At 41.6% G+C, this 25,864-nt stretch overlaps 1 protein-coding gene across 2 annotated transcripts in view; it reads right to left on the reverse strand.

Moving 5' to 3' along the window:
• Positions 1–741: 741 nt before the first annotated feature.
• The window catches only part of cdh4 (cadherin 4, type 1, R-cadherin (retinal)), a 1,030,104-nt gene continuing 1,004,981 nt past the window's right edge, over positions 742–25,864 (reverse strand). For both annotated transcript variants that reach the window (XM_034167231.1, XM_034167233.1), the window contains exons 15-17: positions 20,538–20,677; positions 5,415–5,579; positions 742–2,651 (exon numbers count right to left, since the gene is read on the reverse strand). In XM_034167231.1, the coding sequence (XP_034023122.1) occupies positions 2,445–2,651; positions 5,415–5,579; positions 20,538–20,677 (512 nt within the window). In that variant the 3' untranslated portion in view covers positions 742–2,444. The remainder of the gene's footprint in view (positions 2,652–5,414; positions 5,580–20,537; positions 20,678–25,864) is intronic.

Below are 25,864 nucleotides of genomic sequence, written 5' to 3' on the forward strand. Positions count from 1 at the left end.
AGGTTGGCTCATGCAAGCACACGTGATTCAAATCCATCATGTTTTTGAAAAAAATAAAAAGGTCGGATACTTTTCTAACAGACCTCGAATATAATTTTTTTAAAACTGCTCTTGAAGGTAAGAAGGTTGTGGTTATACAGGCATGCCTTTAAGTGCAATGAAAGGTTCCCCAATTCACCCAGAATTATGGAACTGGGGAACCTTCATATAGTCCTGTATTGGCCCCGAGGACCATTGGTGCCAATGTTCAGTCTCATATTATGCAGTGCTAAACGTGAGAGTCTATGGCTTCTCCTGGATGGGACACCAGTCCATTAGAATCAAACCCAGGTAGTAGTCCAGCTCCTAATAGGCTGAGTGATCTGACAGTTAGTTACAAGGTTTTAAAATTTTTGTTACCAATTTCTAGATTTTTCCCTGCAGTTTAGAAAGACATTCATCTTGGTGAACATAAATAATTGATGCACGGAAAATGTAGTCAAGAAAAACTGAAATAAATATATCTTGTATTATTTTTGAGTGACTTGATGTGAAAATAAATGATATTCAAACCGACATAACACACTTATTGTTTGAGAAAATGTCATATAAGCAGATGGAAAACTAAGTTTGAACATTTTTGCCCAAAGTGTCTGCAAACATATGTCCAAAACTGTAAATGACTACAAACAGAACATGTTGCACATTACAGCGTACATCAAAATCAATATCTGTTAGCAATCTTCAAAAAACACGACACACTTTCAAAGCATGTCTTATGTTTATTTTGTCTTCTTTTTTCTTTTCTTTTTTAAAGCACACATCCAGTACCTAAGTGAAGGAATAAAGGAATTCCAATACACTGAATAATAGAACAACTATCAGCAGGCATGGCTAATGAACCTTCCACTGCCCCGAGGCCAAAGGTCAACAGTACCAATATGTCCGCCAGACAAACGAGAACGTGTGAAAGGGATCGGTTGCTTTATATAGAAAAGGAGTATCACAAATCATTCTACAAGGGTGTAGAAAATAATCTGATAAAAGAAGAAACAGAAATATCAACAAGAAAAAAAATATGCAGGCATCTTTGAAAAAGCTTAAACAGAAAGACAAAGATTTTTTTAAAGTTGATTGGGCCAGAAATCATTCTGAAGCCCAATAATGAGAAAGAGAGAGAGAGAAAGACAGAGAGAGAGCAGCAACTTTTATGTCATCAATACTTCAAAAATAGGTATCTTACAGTATTTTTTTCTTCCTTTTTTCAGTGTCTTTATACAGAGTATACTCATATAGTTTCCGCTGACTATTTTCACATTCTCACCACATAGTAACAAGTGCGTTCAATAAAATTTTTGTTTTTTTTGGGGGGGGATCAGAAAAAAAATCATGCACCTTTTAATAGTTGAAGTGGCCTGTAAAAATGGGAATGTTCACAGCGGAAAAATACCAATTCCCAAATTCCTCTTTGCCAACTAATTTCCACTTTCTTACACAGTCTGATTCCTACTTAAGAGCTTTACATCATGGAGAAAGCAACACAAATAAAACCATACAGGGCAGGCAAACGTTTCAATGTGAAGGCTCCTAAAGTCCGCAGAGAAAAGGCAGGCATTCTCCACGAAAGTAGAAAACCCCCACAGGTATAAAAAATGCTCTCACACACTGTCAGCATGGCGATGTAATCGTGTTGACAGGTTACACTTATCCAAAATGGTCCTTGATTTGTCCAAAACAACTCTGGCTGGGGTCTTTTGGGCCATAATTGAGACGGTGATGATATTGTAGAGTCTGCCCCAGTTGGGTCCTTCCCTCCTGGGAGTGGTCACTGGGGTTTGTCTTCTGCAATGCTGTGCAGGGGGAGAGGAGAGCGACCAGCAGGGCTGCTTCAGGAGCGCAGGGCCTCTGCTGCACTACACAAATGGCAACCGATCCTGAGATAGCAGGAGTCTGATACAAAAACACACCACAAAAGGCACTTTATAAAATGACAGTGCTTCTGTTCTAAGGAAATTCAAGTTGACAGAGTGAAAGGGAGTCTGAGCGTGTCGTCCCAAAAACATTCTTGTGAGCGTGAGACCAAAGCAAGAGATGATTTAGTTTAAACAATCAATCAAAGCACAAATTCACGATTCTTGTCTCTCTCGACCATATTGATTTGTCCCCAGTGAGTTCCAGGTCCAGCACGGTAAGAGAACATAAAGAAAAAAAATACAGTACAAACTTGCCACCAAAAATATAAAGCCAGAACATAGTTGCGCTGCAGCGAAATACAAGTTTGAGGGCTCAGCTGCTGTAAGCAAACTAACGCCGCCCAAGATAGGGTCCATTCCTCCACGTCTCCAGTGGAGCTTGTGTCATATTCGTGGCCCCTGCCTGTGGTTTTGGCAAGAATCCAATCCGATGCCAAGCGATCTTGCCTCTCCCGACCCCCTGGCCGCAGCCCCGCCCACCCCGGTCCGCTCTCAGTCATCGTCTCCGCCTCCGTAGAGGTCGGCCAGCTTCTTGAAGCGAGGACCCCAGTCGTTGAGGTAGTCATAGTCCTGGTCTCCTGAGCTGATGGAATTGAGCGAGCTGACGGATCCGGCAGTAGAACCGCTCCCCTCATAGTCAAACACCAGCAGGGAGTCATAAGGAGGAGCTGTGGGGTCATTGTCTGCTGCCCTCAAACCCTGCAGGGCAAAGACATAAAGTTCGTCAGCTCCCACTCACACGTACACTTGGTTTTTGTTACAAAACAGGCTAACAGCAGCTACCCAGATTAGGCTGGAATTCAAATTACTGTCAAAATGTGCATATCTCCTGTGTATGACACTGAAAATTATATATGGTACCACTTCTTAAGACAGTCTCCCATTACAGAGTTTTCACCCCAGTTTCTATCCTGATTGCAAAAATTAGGAAATCAGAGCCGATTTGTTAAAATAGCAGGCAAAACGCATGTATTCTTGTATTACTGCTTCTCCACTGGTATACAGACACATGACATGACACGAGTGCTTGCGTGCATGGACTGCACAATGCTACTCCATACAGTCTCTGCGTACTCAGGCAGACATTACTACACTTTTCCACAAAGCTAAAAGCTATCTGTTAACATCTCAAAACTGTCTTCTGTTGAAGAGCCAACAACGTTTTCATGGGATCTATGGATTTACAGTATATTGCAGAGGAAAACCATGAGGCTTCTGCTCAGAGAAGGGTAGGTCCAAATCATTGCATGTTGTATGATAGCTGTGCTTTTGCTAGAGTGATGCGCAGAGCCGTGCAACTCATGGTGCCGTGTGCCTCATGAAGCCGTGCATCTCACTTAGCTGTGTGCCTCATGGAACCATAATCTGCCCATGCACAGCCACTGCAGACAGACTGCACAATGAAATCGCTCCAATGAAATCGCACACTGCACACTTCAAAATGGAAGAACAGCTGCAGTGTGTTTTAATTTTACTTTAAACTGTAGCCCAGCATCAAAATAACTGAGCAGCCAAATTGAAGCTGCTCAGTTCTGTAAAATAATCTGTAAAATTCAAGTAAATTAAAATATTACCACCTATCTGCAAAAGTGACACCTGATCATTCATGTTTCGTGAGTCACTATGTGTCTCTATGTCACAAACTTTGTCACCATGTTTGACTTTCACAATTGTGAACAATGTTCTGCAATGCTACTTTTACCACAGATTGCACTAGTTTTCAGTCCCCACGTGGGTATCCAATTTTTATTTATTTACTTATGTATTTACACCAAAACCAAACACATTTTGGTGTCAATTATTTGGACAATGACATTTGTAACTTTACTTTGTGCACCACAACAACTGAGTTGAAATAAAAGGATTGATATGTGCTTGTAGTGACTGCTATAACATTAAACAGCCAGTAAGTTATGCGCCAGTGCCCCACATCAGCTTCCCAGTATTTATTAATTAATACATTTTTTAAGATTCAAGCTGCAGTTTTCACAGGTTCAAAACACAACTGTTAGGACACTTCCAAAAATTCACATAAATTTTTTTTACAGTCTGTTGTCTAATTAGTGAGCATCCATACCCTAATCTAGGGCACCAGAGTCTTGATCCCCTTGAGACCACCCAAAACCGGATTGTGGTGATGGCCACAACACCCCTCCCCACAGAGACCACGTGGGGTGGAGCTTTCAAATTCACATAATTTGTAAACTCATAACTGATCTTTCTACTAAATGTGTGTTACACTACATTCATCACACTCATCTCATTCATAAAACTACTTGTTTATTAAAAAAAAAAAACTACAAATTTATTAAAAAAATTGTTTTAAGATCGTAGACACCTGCATCTGCCTGTCATTGTTACTAGTTGGTAGGATTTTTGTTACTGGTGGAATGGAAGCACAAATGTGTGTGGATGACTGTTGACCAGAATCTCAATTCTATTCACCAGTGATGTTGCTTCAGTCTAAACAGTAACACATTTTTTTTGTATTTTGCAAACTTTATGATGCATTTGTTGCAGCTGACCAAAAATGTAACACGAAAAGGAAATATTTGTATGTCCCAATGGTCTATAAATCACATTTGACGTGGTGCTACCCCTTCATGTAACAAGAAGAAAAATGTATTTAATCACTGCATCATTGATTTATACTACAAACACTGTGTTCATGAGCAGAAGCTAACAAGCTAATTAATGTTATTATATGACGCACACATTGTAAACTGCTTGTTGTCACCACTGAACAGACAACAACGTTAAAGTCGAGTGGAAACTTATTAAATAATTATAGTTTTAAAATATTATAATTAGCCTTACCCTTAGCCTAGCTATCCTCCTCAGTGTTTTCTAGCTGCCCTACAAAGTGCAAAGTAGTATGCCGGTTATTCCCTCTCTCTATTCAAGCAGGTATGAAGGATATTCCCACTCTTTAGTAACAAGTGTGGCCTTTTAGTTTGAGATTGTGGTTCATTAATTTCACTCCTTCTCTAAGACCTAGCACATGCCCCTTATTCTGATTATCTTCTTCTTTTTTTTTTTTTTTGGCAATTTGCATCCAGCTTCATGGTGGATTACTGCAACCTTCTGCTCTGGAGCGTGGGTCAGACACTACTACATTCAGATAAATATACATGAGCAGCCCGTCACGTGTAGATAGTACCATCTTGTGGCTATAGACAATAATGCAGCATTTTATTAAATATAAGTCACAGGACCAGCCAACCATGTTAAAAAGCAAACAAAACTAAACTAAATAGTAATTTATAATCCAGAATATATGGTAATTTAAGGAGGTTGGTCTCACAGAGACAGTGAAAGAAGTGCGAGTGCAGGGGATATAACTGTGTGCTATCTAGCTATCAATGTGGCAGTTCTCCGGAAACTCTATGATTACAAATTCACAACTACTTAAAAAAAAATCACAACTTTTCCTCTCAGAGAAATTCATTTATTCAAACCTACGTCATTAATGAAGTCTCCTATGTCTCCAGGGTGGGGAAGAGTGGGTCTGACGGGGTACTGCGACTCAGCAATCACAGGTCTTTCATCCACCCTGCGCACCCCCGCCGGTTTATTGATGATGTGTTCCAGAGACTCTGGCTGCTGCAGCTGGCTCAGGTCATAGTCCTGGATAGAGGGCACAGAGAAGGAAGGCAGACCTAGTTTGAGGATGTGTGATTACAATAATCCTCATCTCTGGCCTAGATTTAAAGATTTAACATTTTCCCTTGTGGACCCAGGAACAATGATGTGCATCTTGAAATGCCTCAGATGACCCAGGAAAATTGGTACGCTTTGAAAAAGTCTAGAAAAATGCTATATGCGAGAGAGAGAGAGAGAGAGAGATGCCTCATGATGTATTTACTGTTTTTTTAAGACCATAATATGGTGGTCCATTTCGGTTCAAAGCACAATGAGCTTCAGTTTGGTTTTTAACCCATCTTTGACAAGATACCACCATCTTGTGGGCTCAGAAAAAACTGCAAATACTTCACGAGGCCTCATTTGGCCATCACTAAACATTAAACTTTGATGGACAATAATCAGTAACTTTGTTTTGCCTATGTAACATCCCATAAGTGTCTGCCACCTGCTGGATAATTAGTGAAAGCTGGATTGATGATGGATTGCATACAGGTGAGACTGTCATTGAGACAGAATGATCCACATAAATGTATTAAATCAGAAAAGTAAATGCTGACTTTCTATTATTTCACAGCAAAGTCAAATAGCACAGTCATACCCCCACACAGCCCTAGAGAAAGGATGTAGTATGAATTTAGTATCAAAAGACTAAGACTGAGTGTTATGGTCAAGCAAGATATGCAGTTGAATGACATCCATGAGAGAGAGAGAGAGAGAGAGAGAGAGAGAGAGAGAGAGAGAGAGAGAGAGAGAGAGAGACTGTTTCTGCATAGAAATGTAGTAAATGAGAGAAATAAACTTATTTTCTGACTGTATAACAGGGCTTATGTTGTAAAACTCAAATAATGCAATCACAAGTCCACACAGCCTTCTGTAAAGGATTTTGAATGAATGTAGTCAAAGCAAACACTTCTTCCTTCTCTCTCTCGCCAAATCCCAATGCATATCTGCGATTGAACTGCATGGATGGATGGATGGATGGATGAGATTTATTGTCATTGTCATTACGCAACAACAACGAGATTACGTCCACACTCACATTTCCACAGACAAGATACAGCAATTAATCCACAATTATTACTTGTTTACCGTAATAATGGCACACATCAGAATTAAAACAACACATATACATTTGGCATTGTTTATGTGCACTAAACTTGAAACAGTCTGTTTTCCAAATTGAGGCGATGTGAATGTGTGGTAACCGCTACAACAGGAGTCGCGCCGCCGCTAACTCCTGTTATGCCCCTGAACAAACAAGAGCACCTGGAAGCCCAGATAGGGGAGGTGATGGTCTAGTGGTTAAGCGTTGGGCTTGAGACCAGAGGATCCTTGGTTCAAATCCTAGCTTGACCAGAAAATCACTAAGGGCCCTTGGGCAAGGTCCTCGTTGCTCGTGGTGTGTAGTGAGTACCTTTGTATGGCAGCATGCTGACATCGGGGTGAATGTGAGGCATTACTGTAAAGTGCTTTGAGCGTCTGATGCAGATGGAAAAGTGCTATATACAAGTAAATGCAGTCCATTTACAGCATTCTCAGAGCAGTCTAAACAGTCGGGCACAGTCGTGTGGCCACGTCGAACGTATTGCGCATGTTTAAAACAGTTGTGGTGCAGTCGAGGTGGAACCACTATCAAACGGCAGTCGAAGTGCCGTCTTACTGGAGTTCGGGGGACGTTCGGCATCAGTGGCGGTTCTACAACCCCAATTCCAATGAAGTTGGGACATTGTGTAAAATGTAAATAAAAACAGAATAAAATGATTTGCAAATCCTCTTCAACCAATATTGAATTGAATACACCACAAAGACAAGATATTTAATGGTCAGACTAATAAACTTTATTGTTTTTGTGCAAATATTTGCTCATTTTGAAATTTATGTCTGCAACACATTTCAAAAAAGCTGGCACAGTGGTATGTTTACCACTGTGTTACATCACCTTTCCTTCTAACAACACTCAATAAGCATTTGGGAACTTAGGACACTCATGATTGGGTATAAAAGGAGCATCCCCAAAAGTCTCAGCCGTTCACAAGCAAAGATGAGGTGAGGATCACCACTTATAAAAAATAGTCCAACAGTTTAAGAGCAATGTTTCTCAACGTTCAATTGCAAGGAATTTATGGATTCCATCATCTACAGTCCATAATATAATCAGAAAATTCAGAGACTCTGGAGAACCTTCTACATGTAAGCGGTAAGGCCGAAAACCAACATTGAATGCCCGTGACATTTGATCCCTCAGGTGGCACTGCATTAAAAACCGACATCACTGTGTAAAAGATCTTACTGCTTAGGCTCAGGAATACTGAACTAAAACCATTGTCAGTTAACACAGTTCGTTGCTACATCTACAAGTGCAAGTTAAAACTCTACCATCCCTGGGTCTCAAGACCAGGCACCTAAGTGGCTCTACTCTACTCTCCTATTTTACTCTTCATCTTTAGATATTTAGATATACCTTTGTATACTGCCATAGTTCCACCTTAGAATTGGAATATAATATATAACATATACCTTACTGAATTTTCATGCAAAGTGAAAGCCATACATCAACATCCAGAAACGCTGCTGCCGTCTCTGGGCCTGAGCGCATTTGAAATGCACAGACACAAAGTGGAACAGTGTGCTGTGGTCTGATGAGTCCACATTTCAAATTGTTTTTGGAAATCATGGACGCCGTGTCCTCTGGACAAAAGAGGAAAAAGACCATCCAGATTCTTACCAGCGCTAAGTTGAAAAGCCATGGGGGGTATGGGGGGTGTGTTAGTGCCCATGACATGGACAACTTACATATCTGTGATGGTATGGGGGTGTGTTAGTGCCCATGACATGGGCAACTTACACATCTGTGATGGCACCATCAATGTTGAAAGGTACATCCAAGTTTTGGAGCACCACATGCTGCCATCCAAGCAACGTCTTTTTCAGGGACGTCCCTATTTATTTCAGGAAGACAATGCCAAGCCACATTCTGCACGTGTTACGACAGTGTGGCTTCGTGGTAAAAGAGTATGGGTACGTGGTGTCTAACCAGATCCTTACTCTGGATGGCATTACCCTGACCTCTAGTAATACTGTGAGAAATCTTGGAGTCATTTTTTATCAGGATATGTCCTTCAATGCGCATATTAAGCAAATATGTAGGACTGCTTTTTTGCATTTGTGCAATATCTCTAAAATTACAAAGGTCTTGTCTCAGAGTGATGCTGAAAAACTAATTCATGCATTCATTTCCTCTAGGCTGGACTATTGTAATTCATTATTATCAGGTTGTCCTAAAAGTTCCCTGAAAAGCCTTCCGTTAATTCAAAATGCTGCAGCTAGAGTACTGACGGGGACTAGAAGGAGAGAGCATATTTCACCCATATTGGCCTCTCTTCATTGGCTTCCTGTTAATTCTAGAATAGAATTTAAAATTCTTCTTCTTACTTATAAGGTTTTGAATAATCAGGTCCCATCTTATCTTAGGGACCTCATAGTACCATATCACCCCAATAGAGCGCTTCGCTCTCAGACTGCAGGCTTACTTGTAGTTCCTAGGGTTTTTAAGAGTAGAATGGGAGGCAGAGCCTTCAGTTTTCAGGCTCCTCTCCTGTGGAACCAGCTCCCAATTCGGATCAGGGAGACAGACACCCTCTCTACTTTTAAGATTAGGCTTAAATCTTTCCTTTTTGCTAAAGCTTATAGTTAGGGCTGGATCAGGTGACCCTGAACCATCCCTTAGTTATGCTGCTATAGACTTAGACTGCTGGGGGGTTCCCATGATACACTGAGTGTTTCTTTCTCTTTTTGCTCTGTATGCACCACTCTGTATTTAATCATTAGTGATTGATCTCTGCTCCCCTCCACAACATGTCTTTTTCCTGATTCTCTCCCTCAGCCCCAACCAGTCCCAGCAGAAGACTGCCCCTCCCTGAGCCTGGTTCTGCTGGAGGTTTCTTCCTGTTAAAAGGGAGTTTTTCCTTTTCACTGTCGCCAAGTGCTTGCTCACAGGGGGTCATTTTGACCGTTGGGGTTTTTCCGTAATTATTGTAAAGCGCCTTGGGGCAACTGTTTGTTGTGATTTGGCGCTATATAAATAAAATTGATTTGATTTGATTTGATTTACTAGACTGGACTGCCTGCAGTTCAGACCTGTTGCCCATTGAAAATGTGTGGCGCATTATGAAGCGCAAAATACGACAACGGAGACCCCGGACTGTTGAACAACTGAAGTTGTACCTCAAGCAAGAATGGGAAAGAATTCCACCTACAAAGCTTCAACAATTAGTGTCCTCAGTTCCCAAACACTTATTCAGTGTTGTTAAAACACACTGTCCCAGCTTTTTTGAAACGTGCTGCAGGCATCCATTTCAAAATGAGCAAATATTTGCACAAAAACAATAAAGTTTATCAGTTTGATCATTAAATATCTTGTCTTTGTGGTGTATTCAATTGAATATAATTTTTATTTACATTTTAACATCCCAACTTCATTGGAATTGGGGTTGTCCACCGAATTACTCCCCGGATGAGACCACGTCCGAGCCCCCCCCCCCCCCAAATAAAAAGTTATTATTATTTTTTATATTTTAGAAGTGCCCCTCAAATTGCCATTGAAATTGACATCAAAGACCGCAGGCTACAATATAACTCAATACAAAACATCCCCTTACATGATAAATATCTGTCATTAGACACTTTATTAATTTGTCTTTCAGGGAGGAACAGTTAGCTCCATGGTTACTGCCTCAAATTTGATGTTTGGCACACTTTTTATTTATGACTTGTTAAACTATGCTTTGTCAAAAAATAGAGTTGTAGCAAAAGGCAAATGTTTGTCTTTGTAACTACCTACAGATATGAAATTACAGGCCCCAACGTTAACCCAAATGATGGATATAAATAATAACTGAACTTGGAACAGTTTCGTTACAAGCATGAGTCATTCTTCGATTAAAGCATGTGTTAATTTTACACATATTACTACTTTAATATTTGATGATTCTCCCTGAAATATCCACCCAAAAAATTTATGTTAGCACTAGTTAAAGAACTGTTTTATTTCCCTGTAACTCTGCTTCAGCCAACTGACTTCACAATGTCTCAAATAATTTACTATTATTATTAGTAGTAGCAATAGCAGTGTATCCCTCTGACAAAGTCCAGCTGGGATATTTATTTATTATTTTGCTGTTCTGTTTTAATTTTGCAGGACAGTGAAAAAATACAGCACTTGGGCCAGTAACGATTTATGAAAAGAATTTTATGTGGCGAAAAATAAACGTGTACAGTTGCAAAGACGGAGGTGGGAACCAGACTGTGAGCCAATGAGAAGTGCTCACTAAGGAGCTCTCAGCCAATGAAATAGAGTTGCTGCTGGACGTCTTCCTCTTTTTCCCTGTGACTGGGGGGGGGTCTCCCGTGAGTGCTTTTGGACGGGGGAGGGACCCACTCCCACGGAAGCAGCCACTGCTCATTGAGCAGAAAAACGTGTTTTCACAAAAGTGTCCAATATCACCTAGGAAAAGTTGCTAGATTTCTCGGTAGTTGTTTTATTGAAAAAAAAAAATGTTTGGCTTGTAAGTGCATTCTTGTTATTCTTACTGCAATCTGGCAGCTGTCCAGGTACTCTTACTGTGTTCCACATACAATTGTACTGTGTTCGAGGCTCATACGCACGGCACATGTACATATCAGTCTGGGCGGGTCAGAGCACAGTCTGGGTGTTCGGTTGGATGTCCTCCACAATTCTTATTCCCTTCCAGATGTGGCATGAATTCTGTTTTATTTTTGATATTCTGCCTGATTCAGCTTGGCTCGTGCTCATTCGTACTAAGTGTGATGGGGGTATTAGCAAACATTTATAAGATTAGGGCAGCACAGTCTCATTTGAACCCACGCATGATACCGTGGAATTTGACCACATCAGGGGACAGCTGGCACCAACATGACAGAGAATCACCAGGTGGAGTGTGGGAGTTTCAGCATAAACCATTCAGCTTGGCTGGTAAACTTAGAAGCATACTTGCTGTCACTTAGGGGCCCTGGTGGTTTAAGACGTGCTGGTCTGTGGTCAAAACAGCGTTACTACACTGTCATAGTGACAGCGTTACTGCCGTATCACAGTAACACTGTTCCTGCACTGTAACAGTGACAGCGTTACTGTTAGTGGTGTCAAAAGTACACACATTTGTTACTTAAGTAGAAGTATAGATACTGCAGTTTAAAAACACTCTGGTAAAAGTTGAAGTATCAACTTGACCTCTTTACTCAAGTAAAATTGAAAAGGTATGTGCTTCAAAACCTACTTAAAGTATAAAAGTATAAAGTAACCTTTTTAAAAAAAAAAAAAAAAAGATAGATGCCACTATATGAACTGAAAGCTTATTTTAAAAACTGATTCGTTCTACATGTGGCCCAAGACCCAGAACCCAATTTACCCCCCAACACCACCTGCATGAAAATGTTTCAATTTTAGAAGCTCTGAAATGCAATCTGGGACTATTCCAGACAATAAACTGCAGTGAGTTCAGCATCCATTTAGTGAGAAAAAACCCAACTTTCCTTATTCAAATTCATTCCAGTAGTATTCTGCTCTTACTAGGATGCAGCAGTTTTCTAGTTTGGCAGATAGTTTATGTTATAAAAAACATCTATCAACTGTTTCAGAAGACCATAACAGGTCGGTTTAACATAGAAAAGGTAAATAATACTCACAGACGTATGCTCTTTAGGGTTTTAGCGGGGGAAAATTAAGTGAAAGAAAGAAAGAATAAACGAAGCAATAGGTCGAAGCATTGCTTCAATCTGCGAACCACTGCTTCGAATGGTTCACGGTTCAAAGCAAAGCCATGCTGCAGAAAAGATTACAGGTGCACATATATATATATATATATATATATATATATATATATATATATATACGAGGTCTCTTAGATAATAAACCGACCCTTTTTTTTTTTTTTTAACTATATGGATTTGAATGACATGCGATTACACCAATCATGCTTGAACCCTCGTGCGCATGCGTGAGTTTTTTCACGCGTGTCGGTGACGTCATTTCCCTGTGGGCAGGCCTTGAGTGAGATGTGGTCCCGCCCTCTCGGCTGAATTCCTTTGTTTCACACGCTGCTCGAGACGGCGCGTGTTGCTTTATCAAAATTTTTTCTGGACCTGTGAGGAATATCCGAGTGGACACTATTCGAGAAATTAAGATGGTTTTCTGTGAAAAGTTTAACGGCTGATGAGAGATTATGGGGTGTTTCTGTCGGTGTAAGGACTTCCCACGGAGCGGGACGTCCTGCAGCGCTTCCAGGCGCTGTCGTCGGCCTGTTTCGAGCTTAAAACATCCTAATTTAAGGCTTAATTCACCCAGGACATCGTGAGAGAACAGAGAAGATTCAGAAGAGGCCGGCATGAGGAATTTATGCGGACATTCCACTGTTTAAGGACATTTTTTTTAATGAAAGACGTACACGCAAATTCGCCGAGTCGTTTCCGTGACGACTCGGCAAATCTGTGTGCGCCGCGACAGGAAAAACACCTCCGTGTTGAAAACCATTTGTAGAATTCAGGCGGCTTTTAATGGCTTTCAACAAGTGAGTAACTGAGAAATTGTTTAACAGCTTGGGCATGTTCCAACTTGCCCGTTAAGATTTCCAACGGAGGTGTTTTTCCTGCCGCGACCCCCCGCGGTCGGGTCCAGCCCAACATGCGACTCTGCCCGCACGTTCTTTCATTACAAAATGACCGTTAACAATGGAATGTCCGAATAAACTCCTCATGCCGACTTCTTTTGAAAGTTCTCTGTTCTCTGACGACTTACTGCGTCAACAGAGCCTGAAATGTGGAAGTTTTCAACTTGAAACGGCGAGACGCTGCCGCCTCGAAGCGCAGATCGCCGTCAGGCGCCGTGGACCGTCCTTAAAGCGACACTACCAGACCAAAATCTCTCATCAGCCGTTAAAATGTTTACCGAAAACCAGCTGAATTTATTGAATGGTGTCCACTCAGTTGTGCCTTACAGTTTTGAAAAAATTTTTTATCAAACAAAGCAACAGTCTCTGAGCCATTCCTAAACAATGAAAAAAATCGACGAGCGGGTGGACGACTCCTCACTCAAAGCCTGCCCACAGGCGAATGACGTAACCGACAGGCGTGAAAAAACTCTCGCATGCCCACGAGGGTTCAAGCATGTCTGATGTAATCACACGTGATTCAAATCCATATGGTTTTTGAAAAAATAATAAGGTCGGATACTTTTCTAATAGACCTCGTATATATATATATATATATACACATTAAACTGAAGCCAAGAGTAACGATGCTGTTTGTTTTAAAAATGTAAGGAACAGAAAGTACAGATACTTGTGTGAAAATGTAATGAGTAGAAGTCAGAAGTAGGCAGAAAAATAAGTAATGGAGTAAAGTATAGACACCTAAAAAGTGTACTTAAGTACAGTAACGAAGTATTTGTACTTTGTTACTTGACACCTCTGGTGACTGTACTGTCTCAGTGACAGCGTTACTGCAGTGTCACAGTGATATTGTTACTAAACTGTAACAGTGCCACTATTCCTGCACTGTCACAGTGACAGTGCAGTAACAATGTCACAGTGACAGCGTTACTGCACTGTCAGAGTGACATTGTTACTACACTGTCACAGTGACAGCATTACTGCACTGTAACAATGACAATGCTACTGCACTGTCACATTGACATTGTTACTTTACTGTCACAGAGATATTGTAACTGCACTGCCACAGTGACATTGTTACTGTCACAGTGACAGCATTGCTGCATTGTAACAGGGACAGTGTTAAATCAAATCAAATCAAATCAATTTTATTTATATAGCGCCAAATCACAACAAACAGTTGCCCCAAGGCGCTTTACAATAATTACGGAAAAACCCCAACGGTCAAAACGACCCCCTGTGAGCAAGCACTTGGCGACAGTGGGAAGGAAAAACTCCCTTTTAACAGGAAGAAACCTCCAGCAGAACCAGGCTCAGGGAGGGGCAGTCTTCTGCTGGGACTGGTTGGGGCTGAGGGAGAGAACCAGGAAAAAGACATGCTGTGGAGGGGAGCAGAGATCAATCACTAATGATTAAATGCAGAGTGGTGCATACAGAGCAAAAAGAAAGAAACACTCAGTGCATCATGGGAACCCCCCAGCAGTCTAAGTCTATAGCAGCATAACTAAGGGATGGTTCAGGGTCACCTGATCCAGCCCTAACTATAAGCTTTAGCAAAAAGGAAAGTTTTAAGCCTAATCTTAAAAGTAGAGAGGGTGTCTGTCTCCCTGATCCGAGTTGGGAGCTGGTTCCACAGGAGAGGAGCCTGAAAACTGAAGGCTCTGCCTCCCATTCTACTCTTAAAAACCCTAGGAATTACAAGTAAGCCTGCAGTCTGAGAGCGAAGCGCTCTATTGGGGTGATATGGTACTATGAGGTCCCTAAGATAAGATGGGACCTGATTATTCAAAACCTTATAAGTAAGAAGAAGAATTTTAAATTCTATTCTAGAATTAACAGGAAGCCAATGAAGAGAGGCCAATATGGGTGAAATATGCTCTCTCCTTCTAGTCCCCATCAGTACTCTAGCTGCAGCATTTTGAATTAACTGAAGGCTTTTCAGGAACTTTTAGGACAACCTGATAATAATGAATTACAATAGTCCAGCCTAGAGGAAATAAATGCATGAATTAGTTTTTCAGCATCACTCTGAGACAAGACCTTTCTAATTTTAGAGATATTTTGCAAATGCAAAAAAGCAGTCCTACATATTTGCTTAATATGCACATTGAAGGACATATCCTGATCAAAAATGACTCCAAGATTTCTCACAGTATTACTAGAGGTCAGGGTAATGCCATCCAGAGTAAGGATCTGGTTAGACACCATGTTTCTAAGATTTGTGGGGCCAAGTACAATAACTTCAGTTTTATCTGAGTTTAAAAGCAGGAAATTAGAGGTCATCCATGTCTTCATGTCTGTAAGACAATCCTGCAGTTTAGCTAATTGGTGTGTGTCCTCTGGCTTCATGGATAGATAAAGCTGGGTATCATCTACGTAACAATGAAAATTTAAGCAATGCTGTCTAATAATACTGCCTAAGGGAAGCATGTATAAAGTGAATAAATTGGTCCTAGCACAGAACCTTGTGGAACTCCATAATTAACCTTAGTCTGTGAAGAAGATTCCCCATTTACATGAACAAATTGTAATCTATTAGATAAATATGATTCAAACCACTGCAGTGCAGTGCCTTTAATACCTATGGCATGCTCTAATCTCTGTAATAAAATTTTATGGTCAACAGTATCAAAAGCAGCACTGAGGTCTAACAGGACAAGCACAGAGATGAGTCTACTGTCTGAGGCCAAAAGAAGATCATTTGTAACCTTCACTAATGCTGTTTCTGTACTATGATGAATTCTAAAACCTGACTGAAACTCTTCAAATAGACCATTCCTCTGCAGATGATCAGTTAGCTGTTTTACAACTACCCTTTCAAGAATTTTTGAGAGAAAAGGAAGGTTGGAGATTGGCCTATAATTAGGTAAGATAGCTGTGTCAAGTGATGGCTTTTTAAGTAATGGTTTAATTACTGCCACCTTAAAAGCCTGTGGTACATAGCCAACTAATAAAGATAGATTGATCATATTTAAGATCGAAGCATTAATTAATGGTAGGGCTTCCTTGAGCAGCCTGGTAGGAATGGGGTCTAATAGACATGTTGATGGTTTGGAGGAAGTAACTAATGAAAATAACTCAGACAGAACAATTGGAGAGGAAGAGTCTAACCAAATACTGGCATCCCTGAAAGCAGCCAAAGATAACAATATGTCTTTGGGATGGTTATGAGTAATTTTTTCTCTAATAGTTAAAATTTTATTAGTAAAGAAAGTCATGAAGTCATTACTAGTTAAAGTTAAAGGAATACTCGGCTCAATAGAGCTCTGACTCTTTGTCAGTCTGGCTACAGTGCTGAAAAGAAACCTGGGGTTGTTCTTATTTTCTTCAATAAGTGATGAGTAGTAAGATGTCCTAGCTTTACGGAGGGCTTTTTTTATAGAGCAACAGACTCTTTTTCCAGGCTAAGTGAAGATCTTCTAAATTAGTGAGATGCTATTTCCTCTCCAACGTACGGGTTATCTACTTTAAGCTGCGAGTTTGTGAGTTATACCACAGAGTCAGGCACCTCTGATTTAAGGCTCTCTTTTTCAGAGGAGGTACAGCATCCAAAGTTGTCCTCAATGAGGATGTAAAACTATTGATAAGATAATCTATCTCACTCACAGAGTTTAGGTAGCTACTCTGCCCTGTGTTGGTATATGGCATTGGAGAACATAAAGAAGGAATCATATCCTTAAACCTAGTTACAGCACTTTCTGAAAGACTTCTACTGTAATGAAACTTATTCCCCACTGCTGGGTAGTCCATCAGAGTAAATGTAAATGTTATTAAGAAATGATCAGACAGAAGGGGATTTTCAGGGAATACTGTTAAGTCTTCAATTTCCATACCATAAGTCAGAACAAGATCTAAGGTATGATTAAAGTGGTGGGTTGACTCATTTACATTTTGAGCAAAGCCAATCGAGTCTAACAATAGATTAAATGCAGTGTTGAGACTGTCATTCTCAGCATCTGTGTGGATGTTAAAATCGCCCACTATAATTATCTTATCTGAGCTAAGCACTAAGTCAGACAAAAGGTCCGTAAATTCACAGAGAAACTCACAGTAACGACCAGGTGGACGATAGATAATAACAAATAAAACTGGTTTTTGGGACTTCCAATTTGGATGGACAAGACTAAGAGTCAAGCTTTCAAATGAATTAAAGCTCTGTCTGGGTTTTTGATTAATTAATAAGCTGGATTGGAAGATTGCTGCTAATCCTCCGCCTCGGCCCATGCTACGGGCGTTTTTACTAACAGGGACTTAGAAGAGAGAGACCTAATGTTTAATAGACCACATTTAACTGTTTTAGTCGGTGCAGTTGAAGGTTCTAGATTATTTTTTCTTTTTGAATTTTTATGCTTAAATAGATTTTTGCTGGTTATTGCTGGTCTGGGAGCAGGCACCGTCTCTACGTTACTGTCTAGCTCTGTTTAGAGATGACAATGTACCAAGAACACACCTTTAGGAGTCCAGCATCCTTGCTATATAGGTTGTCCACCTTTAGTACGAGGTGTTAGCTAACTCTGCAATAACAGAATGGGCCCACAGACAATACCTCATTCACTGCTTACCATGGTCTCTTTCTTTCTCATGTAAATTCAAACAAAAATCCTGTCTGAAGACTTGAGTGTAAGCCACACCTGTTTCTAATCCACCATCAATCCAATGCAGATGTAATGCTGCGTTTACACATAACAACGACAAGTCACGAAGTATACATTCTTGGCTGCTGATCACGAATGTGATGATTCGGGGCAGAAGTGTCAGGTGTCCTCAGGAACTGCTGCAAACTGTTACCACGCGTTACGATTAATGGCACGTGTTGCTGGCGAATTATCTGCACTATTATGCGTAACAGCACATTGTTACATTCTGTCGTTATGAATGAGGCAAATTGTCTCCACACACACCCATATTCATCCATCAGCTGCTGAACAATTCAGATTGCTCCAGTTTGCTCCTCAAAATCCACAGCAGAAGAACTTTGTGACTGCATGCTTAGTTGGGCTCTGTGCCATGGAGTGGCGCAGAAAGGAGGTGGAGACTGAGCGAGCCAGATGTGTAGCTCCACACGGCTCTCATCTCGTGCATTTTCCCAAACATCAGGCACATGCAGCAGGTGGAACACCTGCAGGAGCACGCTGAGGAGCATTGGAACAAGACTTTTAGCTGACTTGGCGTCACTGTCCTTCTTCAGCATACTGCAGCAATGAAACTGAATGCGGTGCAGCAGGGTTTAATTGTGCGCACCTCAGATAAGAACGCGGTCACCCTCTATTAATGATCACCACTAATCAAGACGGATCAACACGCTCAGTTGCGACCTCCATGACATGAGGCGAAATGTGGGTGGTGCGTGACATTCTTGGACGAGTTTTTGACAGCCAAAAACATGCTCCACAAAAATCAAGAGTATAAGGCACCAATACGCAGTATTAAGAAACCTATTCAGATGCGTTAAATCGCGTTAAGAATGTCAGAAATGTGCCAAGAATGATGCAAATATGACATTTGTAACATGTCCTGCCTATGTGTAAACGCAGCATTATATAACAGCTAAAAGAAAGTTAATTTTACATTTTAAGATATGGCGCACAATGTGAAAGTTTGTTGTCTATTAATCTGTTGAGCTACAAAATGACAAGATTCATGATTTGACACGCTATGATTAACATAACTAATAAGGTCTGATATTCACACGATCACTCAGTGTAAAGTGTTCCTTCACTTTTACTGAAAACACGCTTTCTCAGACCAGTAAAAGTTTGTTTATACAATGAAAACACACATATCCATCCTTTTCCTTCCTTGAAAACAGTTTCACAATTCAGCGAACACCTGTAAATGTCCACAAACATACCAAGATGCAGATGTCTGCTGTAAAAAAAAAAAGTCCTGTAAATGTCAGTATACAGAAGATATGTGGATTTTAACAGAGATTTACTATTCCACACACATACACTGAGGAAATGTTGCATTGTACTACAGTTTTACAATTTACAAAGCATGCGTGCACATGCGCACACTCTCTATACCTGCTTATTCCAATTAAGAGTCATGGGGGGTGGTGCAGCTGGAGCCTATCCCAGTGGACACTACTGGGTGAGAGATGGAGGTAAACCCTGGAGTGGACAGGACGCTTGTCTATCTCAGGGTCACATATAGACAGACAAGTATATTCATACTCTCTGTCTCACACCTATGGCCAATTTAGAGTTTCCAATTCAGCTGCATGTCCCTGGAAGTGAGTGGAAGGTGGGGCACTCAGAAGGAACCCACACAAACACGGGGAATACATGCAAACCCCACACACAAAGGACCAGGTGGGAAATAGCCTTCTAGGATGTACCCTGCCTCGTGTCCAGTAACTGCTGGAATCCCTGTGACCCAAACTAAGCGGGAGTAAGAGGGTGTTGAAAATGAATGAATGAATCATGATCACAAATCATCAACATAGCGATGGAACTAAAAGTTGAGCAACCTTAAAATTCCCATGAAAAAATGTTAAACTGTTAATGTGGACACAATTCTTTATATAATGAGTTGTGACTTTTCAACTTTGCTTCCTTCAGTGAAATAAAAGAACCACTCCTGATGTTTATATTTCAGTATCAGCATCATTATTGGCCAAAGTGAGTTTGAAAATATTAGCATATTTAATATTGGCAAAAACCCAGTAATTTTGATTTCTGATGCCGGACAAGTCACATTTTAATGGATACGTGTGTTACAGTCTCCAGGGTCGGGCATGAGCCCACGCCCTTTTTTGAAGAAGAAGTTTATTTAATGCCCACCTAAAATAAATAAATGTTGCGACCCCAAAACCTTGTAAAAAGCAAAACAAACAAACAAACAACTAAAAAACCCCAACTCATTTTCATGACATTTTTTTTTCTTTTCCTTTTACCCTGTCTGCATATATAGTAATGGTAAATGCCACACTAGCAGAACCGTTTAGAAACATTAATACACATATACGCAATTTATTCTTGCAAGGCAGAAGGAATGTAGTGCGTGAGTGAACGTGGTGTGCATGTGGGACCCCATCCGCCCTTCCTGATCAGCTTACAACATCCTACTCAAAGCCAACAGACACCTACTATCATGACATTTCTCTTGTCACTTCCACATCTTACCTGTGATGATGTCATCAGTGTGGTGAATCAATGTGAGTGATGCGCTAATAAAGTGAAGTTTTTTCCAAGATGCTTGTTAGCAGCTTTGTGTAACCTTGATGCTAAACCTGTTTATCATCCACACATAATACCTGGTCCTCCTCTCCTCCTCCCTCCTCATCATACTTGAGGATGTTGTCTCTGACGTCGTCCTCGGGGTCGATCAGCAGGGGCTTTGCCTGGCGCTCCTTCTCTCTGCGCTTCATCCACACCACGAACAGCAGAACCATGCCTGTGACAAAGAACAGCCACGTCAGCACAACACCAGTGGTTTTACAAGGCAGCTTGGAGCAAAAGGTGTTAGTGTGTTTCGTTCACTCTAATGACCTAATTGTGCTGTTTTTCAGTAATGGTTTCCTACCACTTCCTCACCAAATATAGTTTAACTCAAGTACGCATCGTTACACACAATTCTACTATTGGATAAGATAACATACTTGTAAGACAGTGACTTTAATATTTTTAACTAAACTGGTTTTACAAAAATAAGATTGTTGACTTTCAGCTTTAATTCAAAGAGTTTAACAGAAATACCGATCCATCGATACACATGGTCCCTAAAGTTTTAAAGGACAAATGTAATTGGACAAACTAAATTACAAATAGAAGGATTATTATTCATACTTTGATGAAAATGTATGAAGTGTAGAACCCATTAACATCAACAAATACTGAGTTTCCCCCCTTGAGATGCCTTGTCAAGTCTTTGCTGCAGCCTTCTTCAGTTGCTGCTTGTTTGTGGGTTTTGTTTAATTTGGCCCTTTCCCCCCGGAAGCGGTAAACTACAATGGTCTCAGATGAAGCCATACTGTAAGAAGAAAACATTGCAGTTCCTTGACTGGCCACTTGAGCCTGGCTCCAAAAAGGAACAAATTGGATAAAATGTCCAACTATAGAACAGAAATAAACATGTATACAGCTGGGTATAAAAAACAGTTTTGGTCTCTATAGATAGTCTTCTCCTCTATAACAACTGTATGTGAGGTGAATTTTTTTCCAAATCTCTTAGGTTAAGATGCTTTAAGCCATAAAATGATGTATAATTTGCATGCCGCTGTCAATCAAAGCATGGTCGCTTGCTTGACAGCGGCACAGCCCAGTGTCTCCGACTCTCACTGGTTACGTTTACATGCACACTAAAAGTTTGATTGCTATCTGATTACTGGCTGTTATCTGATTATTAAGTAGTCATGTAAACAGCAAAATCTGAGATGTTTTATCCTATAACAACCATTATCATCTTCTTCTTCTTCCTTCAGCTGCTCGCCACATCAGCTCAATCATTTCCATCTCACCCTGTCCTCTGTATCTTCCTCTGTCACACCAACCACCTGCATCCATAAACCTCCTCTTTGGCCTCCCTCCTCTACTCCTGCCTGGTTGCTCCATCCTCAGCATCCTTCTCCCTATATACCCTGGGTCCCTCCTCAGCACATGTCCAAACCATCTCAATCTCTCCTCTTTGACTTTGTCTCCAAACTGTCCCACCTGAGCTGTCCCTCTGATATGTTCATTCCTAATCCTGTCCACTCTTGTCACTCCAAAAGAAAATTTCAGCATCTTCAGTTCTGCCACCTCCAGGTCTGCCTCCTGTCTTTTTCTTAGTGCCACCATCTCTAAACCGTACAACATAGCTGGTCTCACTACTGTCTTGTAAACTTTCCCCTTCACTCTTGCCGATATTCTTCAGTCACAAATCACTCCTGCCACCTTTCTCCACCCACTCCACTCTGCCTGCACTCTCTTCTTCACCACTCTACCACACTCTCCATTACTTTGGACAGTTGACCCCAAGTATTTAAACTCATCTACTTTCACCACTTCTACTCCTTGTAACTGCACTATTCCAATGGGCTCCCTCTCAATCACACACATGTACTCAGTCTTGCTCCCACCTCCACCTTGAATGAGTCTGTCATTCCTACTGTGCATCTCACTGCTATCACACTATCTTTGCATGCTTCTCTGCCACTCTAGACTGTCTTTCTCTAAATCCAAAAACACAAAATAGAACTCCTTTTGGCCTCCTCTATACTTCTCCATCAGTATTCTCAGAGTAAACATTGCATCTGTAGTGCTCTTTCTCAGCATGAAACCTTTTTCTAAGCCTAGATTCGAATACTCTTTCCCATAACTTCATGCAGTGGCTGATCAACTTTATGCCTCTGTAGTGACTGCAGCTCTGCACACCACCCTTGTTCTTAAAAACAGGAACCAGCACACTTCGTGTCCATTCCTCAGGCGTCCTTTCACTTTCCAAGATTTTATTAAACAACCATTATCTGACTCAGAGAAAATGGATTAACACACCTGAATTTCTCCCCAATACTTTTAATCTGATTTATTTCATTTGTTTACATTTGGGCATGTGTAAAAGCAATTGCCACTCACATTTCCAGAGGGACAGCGGGACGCACTGCTGTCTTGTTGGGGCTGGTAACATCCTTCATCAGATCACAAAGAGTCTGTTGTGTGTCCAAAAGGATGTACAGATGGGTATTGCTAAGATTTTATTGACATTGATGCCATTGTAGCAAGATGGATGACCTTAATGATTTTCAGCTGGTGAGTTCAGCCAATCGGTGCAGTAAAGTGTTTTTATAAAAGAAGGCGGAGTGCGCTCTTTTCTCTCTCGCCCACTGGAGATCGACCATAGGTGTTTGGATGTGTTTACTTCCGCGTCCCTTTGAGGACACGTAGGCACTGGCCACAGCTGTGGGCTTGTTGGTGTGTGTGTTGTTGAATGCTCATGCGTATGGTTTTGTTGTACAGATACCTTTGTGGGAGTTGTCATTGGTTGCATGCTGCTGTGTGTGTTTTGTGCCGTGTGATGGTAGGCTGTGTGATGCTCTGTTACAGTGGTGATCCTTTGGCTGTGTGCTGTGTTGTTTGGGGCTGATGGACCGGTATGTAGCGGGGTGACTTAGCTTTCTCCTTCAGCTATTTATGTCACTCATGTTTACTTGTGCAATTTATAGGACTGCAGTGGAGTGGTGGTGATAATTGCCCAAGTCATGAAGGAAGTTGCTGCTGCCTTGCTGTGACGTCAGCTGAGAGGTGTCGTCAGTGGATGGCCTATGCAGCGCTTTGGCACCATCGAGTGGTCCTTTGAAGGAACTGATGTCTGTGCCGTCCACTGGGAATTCATTTTTTGTTTTCTTTTTTAAAAATTAGGATTAATAAATTGTCATTTTAAATAGTTTTATTGTTAATAAATTCTTTTGTATTTTGGAACCACTTCTCTGTCTCATTTGCAACAAACCTGTGTGTCTTGAGCTGGAGTTATTCTAATTGGAGAATTCTGTGGGTGAAATTCCCAGGGTCGTGTCAGAAGTCCGACCTATCATGTTTATGCATGATTTCCAATAGTCTCATGATTAAGATAACACGTCCGCTTCCCCACATATGGTGTCAAGAAGTGAGATGCAAATTGAGAGCAGAGAGGTGTGTTCTGTTTGTTTTTTTGGGGTGGGGGGGTGGCCCTGTTTGAGCCTGTGGAGTCTGGCTTGCCTGCAGGACTGCTGGCATCTCCTGCTTTCCAGGTGGAATTGGGTACAGTTTATATTCTGCTGGTGAATGAGGGGTCTGTGGATGTGTGGCTACGTCCCCGGCCTAAGGTTGGCACTTTAGAGGAGGTGTTGGTTGTGTTCCGGTGCGACAGCGGTACCGGAGAATTCCTCCATCTGAGTATGAGGTGGTTAAAGATCATATCAATCGGCTGCTTGGTACCCAAGTTATTAGAAAGAGTAGCAGTCCCTATGCCTCTCCTATTGTGCTGGTTAAGAAGAAGGATGGCAGTTTGCATATGTGTGTTGACTACAGGCTCCTGAATGGAAAACCTGGAAGATGCCTTCCCTTTGCCTCAGAGTGATGAGTCCATGGATGCTGTCACTGGGGCTCGTTGGTTCTCTACTATGGATCTAGCGAGTAGGTATAACCAGGTTCCTGTGGTGGAGGCTGATTGTCACAAGACGGCCTTTTGCACACCTGTTGGTCTATTTGAGTGGAACCGTATGTCCTTTGGGCTTTGCAATGCTCCTGGTACCTTTCAGAGATTGATGCAGAGGATTTTTGGTGATCATCCAGTGTCTGTCTTTATTGTTGAATTTGGACGACATTGTGGTTTTTTCCTCTACCACTGAGCAACATCTGGATAGGTTGAAGGTGGTGCTGGAGTGTTTGCAGCACGAGGGGTTAAAGGTGAAACTCAAGAAGTGTACCTTTTTCCAGTAGGAAGTGTGTTACTTGGGACATGTCATCTCCAAAAAGGGTGTTGCCACTGACCCTGGTAAAATGGAGGTGGTTGCCCATTGGCTGACTCTGGCCACACTTTCGGAATTGCGTTCTTTTTTGGGCTTTCCCAGCTACTGCCAACAGTTTGTCAAGGGTTTTGCGAGGTTGGCAGCACCCCTGGATAAGTTGGTAGCTGAGTTGGCTGGGGTGAAGCCCAGTCAGATGGATCAACCAATTTTGGGTCATTGGACAGAGGAATGTGGCCATAGCTTTGAAGCATTGAAAGCTAAACTGACCTCCACACCGGTGCTGGCATATGCTGACTTACTCTCCCATTTATTTTGGAGGTGGATGCTAGCTATGGGGAGCTGGGAGCAGTGTTGTCCCAGGAACAAGATGGTAAAGTTATGCCGATCGCTTATGCTAGCCGTGGGTTAAGGCCCACTGCACGTAACATTGTGAATTACACCTCCATGAAGTTGGAGTTTTTGTCACTCAAGTGGGCAATGACTGAGAAGTTTAGGGAGTACCTGTTCGGCCATAAGTGCATTGTGTATACTGACAACAATCCATTGAGTCATTTGTCATCCACAAAGCTTGGGGCCATTGAACAATGTTGGGCAGTGCAGCTTGCCTCGTTTGATTTTAAGGTTAAGTATCATTCGGGTCATAGCAATAAGAACGCTGATGCCCTCTCCCATCAGCACCCTCCTGGGGCGCAGGACTTCCAGGTAATAGTTGGTGGTGCACGGTTTCCGTAGCCTTTGCAGCATGTTTGCCAGGGGAACAAGGTGGATATAACGCAAGAAGTTGTTGTGGCAGTCTTGCGCCACCCTCTTCCATTTGACCTGGCTGCGCTGCAGCGGACTGACTCAGTTATTCAGGAGGCATTGGCATTTTGGGAACATAAAAGGAGTCCTGATAAGGAGGAGCGAAAATAGGTATCACAGTTAGCCTGGGTGCTGCTTTGGCAGTGGGACCAGTTGGTGGAGAGGGACGGTGTTTTGTACCATCAGCTGGCCCAATGAAGCTGGGGCTGTGTTGCAGTTGGTGTTGCCTGCGGCTTTAAAAGCCGATGTGTTAAGTGAGGTTCATCAAGGGCATGGTCATCAAGGGGTCGAGAGGACCCTAGAGCTTTTATGTCAGCGGTGTTATTGGCCTATGGAGGTGGCAGATTGGTGCCAGG

The sequence above is a fragment of the Thalassophryne amazonica genome, chromosome 3 (genome assembly GCF_902500255.1).
Source record: "Thalassophryne amazonica chromosome 3, fThaAma1.1, whole genome shotgun sequence".
Lineage (NCBI taxonomy): Eukaryota > Metazoa > Chordata > Actinopteri > Batrachoidiformes > Batrachoididae > Thalassophryne > Thalassophryne amazonica.